General features: G+C 38.8%; 1 protein-coding gene across 3 annotated transcripts in view; it reads right to left on the reverse strand.

Moving 5' to 3' along the window:
• Window positions 1–14,244, reverse strand: part of SEMA3D (semaphorin 3D) — a 144,902-nt gene that overhangs the window by 43,885 nt on the left and 86,773 nt on the right. For all 3 annotated transcript variants that reach the window (XM_051640420.1, XM_051640400.1, XM_051640410.1), the window contains 2 exons: window positions 12,583–12,711; window positions 6,403–6,545 (listed from right to left, as the gene is read on the reverse strand). In XM_051640420.1, coding sequence (XP_051496380.1) covers window positions 6,403–6,545; window positions 12,583–12,711 — 272 coding nt within the window. The remainder of the gene's footprint in view (window positions 1–6,402; window positions 6,546–12,582; window positions 12,712–14,244) is intronic.

Here is a 14,244-nt window from a genome sequence, read left to right on the forward strand (position 1 = left end):
CTGCTTCTTATGAGGGAGAAGAGACCAACACTCACCTCGCTACAACCTCCTTTCAGGTAGTTGCAGAGACCAATAGTCTTCCCTCAGCCTGGTATCTTTATAGTGCTCATCAGACCACAAGAGTGCAGGCTGCATGTCCTTTACCTCCTCCAAAAGCATAATCAGAAGTTCCTCCAGATTTGTGTGGCTTGGACATTAAGCTTTCCTTTAGGCAAACTTGCTTTCAGAGAACCCTTCAATGATCATTTTTCACATCTTTCTGGAGAGCTCAATACTGTCACAAGTTGAAACATAAAACTCTTAGACTAGAGAACAGATGTGTAAACTCCGAGGCTGCTTTTTGGTCCCTGGGACTTGTCATTTCCAAACACCTTTCTGAAATCATGTTACAGTCCAGAATCTGAAGCACAGTTTGTTCTGGCTCCCTGTTTATTTTCCCTATCCTGAGAGAGAGCCAGCATGTCAGGCACTAAGACTAAAGGGTTCTCATCATTTGTGAAGTATATTTACTCATCTCATAACTTGTCACTGCTCTGTTCTAGCTGCTTCATCCCCTTAGTGTAAACCACAGTGCTGGCTGCAAAAGGGATTGAAGAAGTTAAATAACATCTTCCAGAGACTAACATTATAGACAGTAGATAAAATAATTCATCGAGCTCTGTGCACATCCCAAGATGATTACACAACCAGGGTCAAATACAGATCTAAAAAACAAAGCAAACAGAAGCTGAACATTTGTCTCAGCCCATGCCCTTGCCTATCTAGACAGCAGGATTAGGCAGGAAGGACACACATCTCTATAGTCAGTGGCATGAAGGAGTGCTGAGGCTAGTCTTGACCCTGCTTTTGGCAGCTCAGCAAGACTGAACCAGGGAAGCCTTTGGCATGAAACCAGAATGAAGCTCAAGTAGCTGAACGATGATGAACCAGTCCCCTGACCACAAAGACATTACTTGCTACTCTTAAAGATACTTGAATATCTGAATCAAAGCCCTCTGAAGTCAGGGATTTGGATTGAACATAGGAACTCTATTCCAATTAACTCTGCAGGTTTCCCACTTCCAAGCCAATGGGTTACCGACAGTGTCTTCTGCAACTAGGATGATTCCGAGAGTTTGCTTCAGAGGTTGTGCAGCTGCACTTCCACAATCCAGTTTTTAAAGCTCTATCTTGACACCACAACTCCTTTTTCATTTTCCCTGAGGCTCAGCAAAATTGAGTCACACCTCTTTACATATAAGCATAACTTACATATTTTTGGTTCATCTGCAAATCATGATTTTCCCCTTAAAAAAAGACACACCAATTATGTTGTTGAAACACACCCATGAGGGACAAAAATACACAAAACTTCCTATACTTAGGCCTGTACTCTTGCCAATGAGGAAAGTTGAACCATAAGACCTGACAGAGCCTGATGTTGTATCTCTTAATTCATCACAGTTATAAGCAGATACCATATGGAACTGGTCTGTCTCCAACACATCAGCCCCTGAAGTGAAATAATGTTGATGAGCATCTGCTTTTCTACATAATTTTAAAACTCAGAAATGGCACGTAATATTCAAATACCAAATTTGGAAGCTCAAGAGGAGCTGGCTGCTGAAAGACCCACTGCTGCAAAGATGCTCAATGGGCAAACGAGGGCCAAAATTTACCCATGGTTAGTACTGTGGCTAGGCAAGATTATGGTGACAAGGAAAAATATGTAAGCGTGTAATACACAGTAAGTTAAATCTCGTCTGGAACAAGTTGCCTCCAGAACTGGAAGCGGGATAGCTGCATGAGCATGGCTCTGAGCCCAGACTAATTAGCCCTGCTGAGAACATGTTAACATGGCTATTTTGCTTCCGGGACCCAAGCTAATACGGCTGAATGGTAAAGAAATACTCTATAAGGACAACTCAAATGTTTTTTTGGAGATAGATCAGTTATCTGCACAGTGATGCATTATACAATATAAAAATACAAAGAATGTTAATGACCCAGTTATCCCTAGCCACAGTAAAGGCATGGCTAGACTATTTCCAGGACAAGAAAAATACCTCCTAACTTTTAAACACAAGCAGCTCCATAGCAGAACTCACCAGAGATCCTGGACTCTGAGTTGCAGTGGCATAGCTCCCTCCTGCCACTCTGGGAATACAAATTACCTGAATGCACCAGACAGGAGGCAAGGTCGTAGCCTTGAACTCTGTTCATGTTCATGGCTTTGGAAATAAATCACATTACCTAAAGCTGGAATGCAGGGTGTGTCCTGAGCTCTCGACTCAGGAGCTCTTAAAATGATTACATTCCAGCGTGTTTAGAAAATACAGTTTAACCAAGAGGGCTGTGCCTAATTGCTATATTCTTGTCCCCAGGTACAGCGTGGTATATATGAGGGTGGAATGGCATATCAAAAAAAAACCTAAACAACACAAAAAAACAAGACAAAGAGCTCACTTGTTCCCACTAGAACAAAGGCTGCTTCTGGATACTAAACACTTTGGAAAATATGGGAAAACTTCAGGGGCCAAAGTCTGATTTCTTGGCAGTAAAGGTCTTGGAAATCTGTCTCTAAGACTGCACGCTGTAACTTTTGCAATACATCACCAAAACCATTAAAGAGAACCTTGTAACACAGCAAATGCAAATCGCTGTAATAATAAACAGGATTTTCATACTGCAGCAGAGAGACTACTGCTTTTGGCTAATTTCCAGTCCATTCCAATAGAATGAGGTTAGAACTATGAAAAAATATGTTTCTATTAGAAAACAAACAATCAAAAACCCCCAATAAAAGCCCTCCCTCTCCACAACCTTTATGTGGACTCCTTTAAGTTAGGATTTTAATTTCTCACTCTATGTGAGTAAGGAAAATAGAAGGGAAACCCTGGTCTTTTCTAGTGCTGTATTTGTGCACAAGGCTGTCCAGAATTACAATTCTGTCATAATTTTGTTGTGGATATGTATTTAAAAATGTAGCTGAGTTGTTCTTTGACTGCAGAGGGCATGGCACATAGATGCTGCAATTTATTTCTTTTTTTTCAACATCTGGCTCAGTGTCTAGTGATGCAAACTCGTTCAGTAGCGTGGGCTTGAAGACAGTGTATCTGGTAAAATTTATGCCTGTTTCTATAAATAGAAATATGTGGCTCCATACTCTTAATAAGTTAAAGTTTGCATGACCATGTAATATATTATGTGTATCTATATGTGCTTTATAAAACAAATAAATTTTGCTGACTAATCTTTAATGAACATCTTTTTTCACCTGTGATCTTACTTGAAAGCAAAAAGCCCCAAAGATTACACTTCATGTAAGCAGGAATATACCATAAATAGTATCAGGTATTACAGATAAGCCAATGATACTTTCTCTGCCTCCCTCAGACTAAAAATAGGAAATGCTGTTTGCCAATGATAAATTACACAACTGGTTCTGAAGATGCCTGTTGAAAGTACTTCCTCCTAATTCATACTGCTATCCCCAAGTGATATACAGAATGCAGATGATGTAAATTTAAATTAGTGCTATTTAGTGCTACAGTGGTTGTGCTATTACAGCACATGCTTCGAGATGGTAAGTAGGGTCTTACTAACAGGACAAATGACAGCTGTTTGACTCTGGGTGAAGAGCTGCCAGCAAGAGTATTGTAATCTGCTGGGTTTGAAAGTAGCTGGGAAAAGGGAATGCTTTCCAGAGAAGATTTCCCCTAAGGGGGAGGATCAGTGAGAAAGCATATTGTTGAGCCATTGAAAATTAGGAAAGAATAGGCTGCATTGACCAACGTCCTTATTAAAAACAAAGCCTATTCTAATTTCAGCATGTGTCCCTGGCATTAACGTACAGAAGCCCCAAGGCACAGTGAGGTACAGAGCAATTGAGTTCTAGTAGAAAAAACCTCTGTGTTTACACCAATCAAATTATTTTAAAAGTTGCTGGGCTCCTCCCTTTCACTGTTATTCTCTGCTTGTTGGATAAAGAAGGCAAATGCCTAAGTTAACAGGTCACATTAATGAAATGGTGAAAGAAGAAATTGTTATAAATTGTTGTAACCAAAGACTTAGATTTCATTTTAGAGACAAACAAGCATAGCAGATGCTTCATTGCAGAAAATGATCCACAAGATCTTAATCTACAGAGGGATTGATTTGCATATTTTAATTTATACTAGATAAACAATAATTCTATTTTAATGATAATAAATTGCTTTATGTTTTTTCTTTGCAGATAACCAAGACAAATGTACAAAAAAAACCAGGGTCTGAATTTTCAAGCGATTTCTGCATCCATCAGGAAGTGATCAATAGAGAAGACAGTGCAAAACTGACAATATTATGCAACTTACTTATCAATTCCCATTGTTTTGCTTTGACTGTTAAGTGAAATTCAAGACATTTTTTTTCCCATTAACATGACTACTCTACAAATTCAGTCTTATTTGAGGTACAATTACGTATGATCATAAGGATTTCCTTACAATACATTTGCTTTTATTATATCTTATCTCCTTTTTTCTCTAGGTAAAGGATGCTGGAGATCTCTAGCTAATATATCTTAGTTTACTATAATTTCTCATGTACCTTGGCTTGAAAATGTTGTCTACCAGCTTCTCCTAATGCATTAAGTGCTTTCTCATAATCAGCAAATGCCATGTCTAGCAGCAAATCATATATGTTTGTGTTTCCATTCTGCCATTAATCACAGTACTGTGAAATACCCAACTACAGATTATCCATTCTTTTGTCTGGCTAAAAACCTACTAGAGAATTGATTTATGAATTAGTTTTTTGTTTTCTTAACTTTTTAGGTCAAGGACAGAAGCGTGAAATGGCTGTGGTCACTGAAATCTTGATTGGAATTAGGAGTTTGCTGGACTACAGAGCAGCTGTGGATTTACATATCCACATGCACATGTTCACTCTCTCTTTTTCAGCGTGTCCATTAGCCCAGTGGGTGGTTTTCTTCTACACACATCTTACTGTGAATCAAATACTCTTTTATTTGTCTGCTAATTTTCAGGCTTCTTAATAAGATAATTTTCACTGTCAGCCAAGTCACATTGCTCATAACATGCAAGCAAATGCAAGCTCCTGAACAAAATACCACAGAAATGTAACATTTGTGTGATTGCTGTGATAGTGCTGCTCATATATAGTTCAGCACATGAGACAAGCATTTTCTCAGGGCTTAAATTTACTCATATGAAGACAGCTTTCAAGTCCCATTTTCCTGACTTTTACCACTGATTCCCAGGTATGTGGATCACTGAAAACCTAAGGACGGGATGGGAGTGCTTATACTGACTGCTTCTGTTCCTGTAATATTATGGGACAAAGGAATGGATAGAGTATGCCTGACATCAAAGTCAACAGACACTGTAGTGGGAAGAAGACCTTAAAAAATGATCAAGCTGTTAACCAGCAAACTCTAGCTGACTGCTGCCTTCATATGCCTGATTTGTTTTATCTTCTTGTAATTTGCAGAGGCTTTTACCATTGACAGAGATGCTTCTTCAAAATGGAAGGCAGGTCCTGAAAATCTAAGTCTGTATTATGAAGACTACAGAAGCAGAAATTTTTCACAAAGGGCAAAACCAAGCATAATGGAAGACAAAGTGAAAGGAATAATCATTTAAAGGAGGTCAGGCACCAAGCAACTGAAACTTTTTTCACTGCAGCAAACCTAGGTCCTGGCTCTTCCTGGTCAGCAGGCCAAGCACTGTACTTCTTTCTCAAGGGAGGAAAGCTCAGGGCAGATGTGGGTGTAACTCAGAAATTATATACAGTTTTAGCCTCTCCTCACCCCAAACTGATTACCAGGAATGTGCAGAAACAAATTACTGACCCCAGCTCTCAGTAATGCCCAGGAATTATGTATTGAACAAGGCTGAAGGGATGGCTTTGAGTCCATTCAGTGGGCACTTTCCATAAAAACAACAACAACAACAACAAACATCTTGCCATAGTGTACTCTGTGACAAGTCAAGCCTCACTGGAAGCTTACAAAACAGAGCAGGCCACTGTTGCATATTTGAAGGTCAACACATTATTGTTTAGATGAAGGATTATAATTTATAAGTATATTAGCCTTTTAAAAAGAGGTACACAGTCAATACCAAGTCTATTTTTCAGACGAGTAAATTTCAGACATCATAAGTATTTGTGGGGAACAGTCCATCTTCCCCCTCCCCCCCATAAGACTAAACAAAATGCCTTTCAAGCCAGCAAAGCAATGCCGGTAGCCCCCGATACCGGCCCGCAACAGTATTCTATATTCAGAAAATTACTATGATGGCTTATTGGGTAACAACACTCTTTCTGATCAGAGGGGGGAAACAGATTTCTCACAGAAACAAACCAAACTTTTTTTTTCCCCCCTTTTTTCTAAATAAAGTAGAAAGATTGAATCCTCACCTTACAAACTCTCCCGACTCGAGAAAGGATTGTTTTGTCAGACGTGGCACTATCTTGCGATATTTCTCGGAAAAAGAAGTAGATTTTGTCATCATCTGGGTTATAGGTGTCCGGGATGGGAAAAGTTCCAATGAATTTTGCTCCTAGAAGTTCCCAAAACAAGGTTTTAAAAATCTGAAAAGTCTTTATGCTTGTTACTAGTTTTTTTTCTTCAATATGTGCTTTAATGTTGCATCTTCCAGTGAAATAAAAATACCCCTATACAGACATGTAGCAGCAAGTTTCTTACTAACTCTGAGGAAAAAACACCCTAGTTTCTCAAGTATTTACTCTTAACTTGATTGCTTTGTGTGTATATCTTACTACCACTTGCAGAAATATGCAGAACTGGCTATCATTCTCTGTTTGAAAATAGGATAACTCTCAGTACAAAATATTGCCTACAGAAATCTGCTGTATTACTCTTGCCACCAAAATTAAGCTAAGCAGATTTTCTGAAATCCCATGGTAGAATTTAAATTAATTTAATTACTCATTGCAGCAGTCATGTGTACAAAAATACACTGCTGTTTACCAGGGACAACTTGCAAAGGAATGAAAGACTGTTTGTTGATACATGGGATTAAAAATTCAATATTCATGACAGTTTTATTGAGCTAAAAGTTTATTTAATTTCTTTGCTATAACAATCTTACAATTTACCAAATCCAATATAATGCCATGCTCAGATGCTCAAGTTAGCACACCAAACTCCACAACTCATTGGTCAGCCTTATGGACACAGTTCCTTGTTGTGCGTGACAACAGATTAGCTATATCATCACAATGAACTGTTTGGGTTATTTAAATCTGCTTTTTGCAAGAAATGCTACAGCATGCCTTGCCTTGACATGCTGAGTCATTATATAACTTCTGGTCTCTTCCAAAGCATGCTTGAGTGTCTCTGCTTGCATCTTATAGGCATGCTTATTGGGTCAAGAATTTAATATATGTCCTTCACTGTCTTCCTCAGCTCGCTGATCCATAATTTCCAGTCCTGCACTACATGCTCACCAGCTGTGTTTGCCTGGTTTGGTTTCGGGTTTGCTTGGTTTTGGTTTATTTTCTTTAAAATTTGCACTAAACCCAGAAGTTTAACTAATTCCAAGGGCTTCTGACTGCAGGAGAGCAGGCAACAATGCTGCCTTGCAGAAGTGAATCAGATACCTGAGAAAGTGATTTTTAAGACATTCCCCAGTGTGCTACAATAGATGAGCTATTCTGAGGGGGAACTTGGATCAATTATGTGTTTCTTTAAACAGAAGTGGCTATACAAATATGGTGCAAAGAGACCCTTGACTCTAAAATACATTCTTTCAGCAATAAAATACACAGTCTTTGTCCCCTGTAGGCAGGCAGGCTGCAGTAGAAAGCAGTAAGGAGGCCGTAAGGTGGCAGAGCAAACAGAGCACACTGGTGATACGTGGGGAATAGTATTAGCAGCTTTTAATGTATCTTCATGCTTCCTTTGTCCTTTTTATAAAGATTGCTACTTTATACTAGCCTTGAGGAATTTTCACCATGAACTCTACAGTATGCACAGGACAAAAAACGGGTCCTTGATTCAAAAGTTCACAGCTGAAGGCTTGAGACAAAACGGGATGTGTATAAGTGCTGAATGTGCACCTTGGTGACAGAAGAGTAAATTTATGGGTCAAAATAGCCACAGTGCTGCTTCCATTTTAAACCATTCTGACACTAGAGAATGGCGTCAGCAGAAAAATGAAATGATGCAGGCATCAAGCTCTATAAATTTAAATTAGGATTTCAAAATGAGCTTAAAGAAAATATTCAATTACCCCTCAGGGCCTGCAAGGCTACTTTGAAGATTAGATCTCTAAGTGTGAATAAATACATAAATACATTTCCAGTAGGATTTCTGTGGTTCGTTAAATAGCCATTTAATAGGAAAACCTATGAAATATCTGTAGAGCATGCTTTTGAATTTCATATAGATTTTTTTTTAATCCACATTCACAGAACAAAACTCTGAATATATGTTTTTTTTAAATTAAATTTCATTGCTTTACTTGGCAAGCCAAATGCAAACCCAAATATCTCAATACCAACTACTGGAACCGATTTAGAAGAATCTCTAACAATTTAAAGGAACACAAATATTTAGTGATTTTAAATCACAACTGAAAACATTGAAGTTGAAAGTTAAATCCAAATAAAAATACACTGTAAAAGACAGGAAGACAAAGAGACTGAAAACAATTTAATGAAAGAAATCATGATCATGAAAAGCACATTATGTTCTGCAAGTGAGATCTTTGTCTCATCTTTTGTAATCCATCCATATAACAATGCATTTAAATCAACTGTGAATTAGATTTTTGGATTCCTTGCATGGGAAACAAATTATATGATTATTATTTTAAACCACTGCTTATTTTCCCATACACACAGTTGTACCCCCCCCCAACTGCTTTAGTAGAAGGTTTTCCCACATACTTATTTCATGGCTAGTTTGTATGTAACCAGACAGGGGATTAAAAGCATCATGTTCTTTGACAATAGATGGCACAATTAATTCAGGTGTTGTTCATGATTTTTTAAAAAAAGCTCTTTTGGCCCAGTGGGAAGAGCTGTTACACCTAGTCCTTCAGTTCTGGGTTTGCTGGAGGGGTCATGTTTGGTTACCTGCTGGCTATCACACCCTTCTAAAGCTAGCAGTAGTTTTAGACAGTGCAACTGCGCCTGCCTCAATAAGACCTACAGAGAAGTAAGACTCATTAGGCTCAGAAAAAGATGACAGCAAAGGAGTCGCAAATCCCAGAACATGAAGAAATGAAAAAAGCAACCCAAACCAATGGGAGGCAGCAGCTCTTCGTAGTTGGGCTGCCAGAAATATGTGGCATGATCAAATGCAGAGGACAGTGCTCAACTCACTTACCTTTAACTGTCTAGAAGTCAAGCTCCTAACCTATGCTTATTCAGGTCTTCTCTCAGGGAGGGACAAAAGGATGAAAGTGACAATGAATAATCCTATTTTAAAACAGATTCCTACAATAGGTGGGGTGAGTCACACTCTGGAAATGTCACCTCTCTCTGTAAATTACAGGCAGAGACAACCAAAACGACTGAGCTCAGACAGGATGCTAAGTTTTGCCTTTTACAGCTAAGTGAGCTGAATCCCATCCAAAGCTCGCAGGATATAAAGAAGTAATTGCCTGCAAGTCTTTGCCCTGGCAAAAATTACTAAATTGCAACGAAAAAACAAAAAATGTAAAAAGATGAATGCAATTCAGGGAAGCGTTCACTTCAACTATGGCTTTAGCTTCCTCTAAGGGAGGAGGAATGTGCAGCTGTTCAGTGCACGCCTGTGTGTAGGGCTCCGGTATCCCACTGCAGGAACACCCGCCTCTGCCTGCTGGGCCAGCGTGAGGCAGACTCAGTTCCAGCGGGTGGCTTTGCCATCCAGAGGGAGGCCATCAACCCCACGTGCCTGGTCCCCGGCCACGGCCACGGGTGAGCCAGCTCCGGTCAGCAGCCACAGGAGCGCCTGATTCCTCAGCCCTGCAGGAGAAGGGCTGAAGTCTGAGCAGACGCAGCATCCCCTCTGGCTTCAGCGCTTGGCGTGCAGGAGTATCAGCCTGTGTGAGCGTGAGTCATGGGAAAGATTAGCTGCCTTCCTCCCTTTCTCCTTTGTGAAGCTGCTATTCAGTCACTGAGATTAAGACATGTCTTAATTAGTCAAGATAGAGATGCCCTGCAAGGAACTGGAAGGTATCCTACGCATTTTTCCCTTATGCTTTGTCTTTTCCTCCCTCCCCTCAGGAAAGGATAATCTTTTTTCCAGAAACAGAATAAGACTAAATTTGAAAAAAATATTAAGATGCATTACAGCAAAACTTCCTCAGCCCTCTGTTAAAAAACAAGTTATACATTTTATGCTTATCCTAAGTAAAACATAAGTCATGCCTGGAAATAATTTATTTCCAATTGTACAATTACTCAAGTATGTACAACTTTTCCTGGAGGTCTAACACAAGCTTGGTAAATGGGTGGTACACTTAGGGAGGAGGGGATTTAGATGAGATGGGATGAAATCAAGTAAATATTTTCTTTATACCAGCTGAAAGCACAAAGGTATGTAATTGGTAACTTTACACAATAAACTAGAAATATATTTGCTACGCTATGGCTTATTGCAGAAATGATCCCATCATTCAGAGTTGCACTCAAAATTTTCTCCAGCCTTAAAAGGACTGTTTCAAAATATTGAAAGGACCAAGTTTATACCTATGCCTCTTAGTATAACAGTGAATGGATTGTGTATGTGAAGGCTTAGACAAAGCATGGCTGTAGTTTTTTATATGACTGGAAACAAGGTAAACCTGAAGAATATATGGAGTCTTCAGTGTTTATATAGTGTGGGGTAATTTTCACATTGTGCTCCAAAGCTGTTTTTCAAACCCAGACATATTAATATACTATTCTCTTTAAAAAACTTTCACTAATACAGACGCTTTAAGTGAAAACAGAATAAAACATGAATCAATCTAAAAGAAAGAAGGGCAGACACCCCCAACCCAGCCTCCAAACTATAACACAGAAACAATTCTCAAACCTTTAGTTTATCCTGTGTGTTTTATACTGTTCCCTTGCTTCAAACTGCTCATGAAGAATCATGAATAACATGAAGAAATGTTTGGAACTGGATATTTAAGCTATAAGTTCTTTTGGGATGGAAACTGACCCCTGTAATGCTCATCAAGGTGGACCCATACTAATGATAACACCAGGTGCTCCTCAGGACCAAACTGCAGTAAATCTTTCTTGTTAGGATATTATAGTAGCCCCTAGGAAAGTGGCTACCCCAGCCATCTTTCCCTGCTAAGCATCAACAGGCTGTCAGTGAATAAAACTGCATATTTAGTTGAATGGTTAATTACAGTTAGAGAACTGCCTGCTGGAGGGACCCTTCCTCAACCATATAATCTACAGCCCATTTCTGGTCTACATTGCACAAGGGTATGTATGTAGCAATGAGATACAGGAGGTAGAAGAGATGGAACAATAAAGGTTTTGAGCACAGAAGATGAAAGTGGGATAGGTCTGCAGCATCAAATGTCAGAATTTTCTATCTGTCCAAAGGACTGCTCCTATTTGGAAAGGTAAAATTACTTTAAGTGGCTTCTCCTTTTTTCCTCATCACATGGAAGAAATCCTGAGGTTATGGAATTACATCTAGACAGAAACACAAGGCAATAGCTTAAAAGAAGGGAGAAAAGGGGTAGGGAAAATTAATAGTAACAATTAAAAAAAAAAAATAATCTTTTGTTGAGGTCTCAAAGGGTTAAAAGGCAAAATTATCCCTTTCAGGAGTTGTCTGCTGGGAAGACAACTTAACCCTGTGGTCAGCAGGCTTTACAGTACACCCATAATAGTTACACAGGCATCCTGAAGCAATGGCAGTGTTGCCACATCTTTAAAGACAGTTGGCACTAAAAGGGGGATGCTTTAACTGAGCAGGGTTAGCTTGTGAGTGAAGTTTTCCATGTCACTCTGTGTGTGGTTTGAGACTGGCTGGGTGTAAATGAAGCCAGTTTTTTAGCTCAGGATGTTTTTTAACAGGCAAGAAGCAACAGTGTTTTGCTTGGGAAGCTATTTTAGGGTGCCCTTAGTGGTTTTAAAACGATCCTCACAGCTACAAAGTGTATTCTTCCCCCTCAAAAAAGGAAAAGAGGGAAAAAAAAAAAAAAGGACCTCCTACCTAAAAATGTGGAATTTCTAGTCTGTCATTTCAACATGCTGCAGGGGACAGCTTTTAACAAGTGATCGGAAAAAAAGGGTTCATAAAAAATATTCCAACGAGACTGGAAACAGAAGCATTTAAGCCATGATAGTATTCCAACTACAGGACTATATGCAGATGGATAGATCAAAGACGAAAAGAATCATCAGGTCTTATGCTCCTACTCTTTCCTTAATTAGCATTTTCACCTCTGTGACTTTCTCAAGTGCACTTTTGTTCCACTGAGGTTTTTTTTAAAAAGCCTACATAATCCAAAATACCATGATACAATATCTATATTTATAGTTACTGGACATATGTTTATATAAGAAAGGGGCTATTAACTTCAGAGAGGCAGGGACAATACAAATGACAACAACATATGTTTGGGATCTTACCAGTAAGCCAGTAATGTTCAGAAATGTCAGTTCTGATGTAATGGTGGTCGTGAGAAGGGCCCAGAGAACGTGTCAGAGCAGTGTCTTTGCCAAGGAAATCAGAAGCTGTTCCAGCATAAAGATACCCATCTGCAAATGAAAAATAAATAGGGTTTCTACAGTTGAGGGGTAAACAAAATTAAAACTATTTGTGTTTTTTTGGGTGAACAACACTTGTGTTCAATTGGTTTATGAATTAACATAATGTTTTAAAGTATTATTGGCTTACATTTTAGTAAGACTTTGGATTCTGTGAAGTTACTCACATTTAAATGAGGAGAATATTTGCAATTCTATGCCTGAGAAGAAGTCCAAGTCTAATTTTCAGATCTTTAAGGCACTCAAAAAAGTAAATTCCCCAGACTTCAATGGGTGCTTGGCTCTTAAGAGTATAAAGGTATATTCAATCTGAGCATCCTGCCCCTTGAGCAATGACCATGGACCTGGGGGCTTTGGCAAGGACACAACCATCTATCCATTCAAGCTAGCTCTTTGTGTCCCAGGCTTGCCACAGCTCCTCTGGCTTTGCTGCTCATGGGCTTGAGTTAGTAAACATGATGGCTTCTTCCCTATGGGAACCTTGTAGCTTGGCCCTTCCCTGTTGTGGGGACCTCCATCCAACACTTCATTCACAAATGGCCTTTTAAACACTGTGGAAATTCTTCTCAACTATGTGATGCGTTAAAGGTAACAATATGGCAACCAACCCAAATAGTGACCATTTGAACATAGCAAGTGGTCAAACTAAAATAAATGAAGCATCTTGCTTGAAATAAGGCAGCCAGAATTTCTCTCACAAGGAAACTATATCTATAATATAGTACAGTGTGCTCATTGCAATGGCAGTTACTATTCAGTCTTCTGCAAGGTTTGTGGGCAATGAAAAAATTCACAAACGTAAGAATTGCACAATCTTTTATGTTGTCCTTCAGATCTCAGTACTTTTCTAAAAAGAAGCAAAGAAACAGCATTACTGTGATTTTTTTTTTACCACATAGTACATTTTACAATTCTCTTTTTTTTTCCTGCAACATAACAAGATACCATTATTGGTTGGAGGAGAGTTTTTTTGTTTGTTTGTTTAATGACTTGCAACAATAAATCATTGGAGTTTGGAAAAAGAAAAAAGGTTCATGTTCATATATTATAATAATATGAAAAGCTGTATGGTACACAAAATCCCCTTCTAGGAGTTTCTTCTCCAGGTTTTCTGATACTCTGGATGGAAACATTTCACAAGGTCTTTTAGAGAGACGTCCTTTGTTGAGAATGAATGCAGAATAAATACCACTCAACATAGATGTTTGTGTTTTCATTTGCAAAAGATGTAAATGCACTTAAAAAAAAAAAGATCAAGGGAGGGGGAAAAAAGAACAATTCCACAACCCATGATCCACAAACACTTTTCTGGTAAGAAAAAAAGATCTATCAGCTTTCTTTTAACTTCATTATTATTGTTACTTATGTATTATTTCCATGACAGTATTGGAAAGCATGTCTTTCAGACAGCATGTCGCCTTTGTAAAGAAACAATAGTGCATTCTGAAAGGAGTTTGTCATAATGAGGAATGGGCAGGGTAATTGGTGTTTGCTAACTGACAGGCACTCAGTGATCAATAAATC

This window comes from Apus apus, chromosome 1 (assembly GCF_020740795.1).
Source record: "Apus apus isolate bApuApu2 chromosome 1, bApuApu2.pri.cur, whole genome shotgun sequence".
Classification (NCBI taxonomy): Eukaryota; Metazoa; Chordata; class Aves; order Apodiformes; family Apodidae; genus Apus; species Apus apus.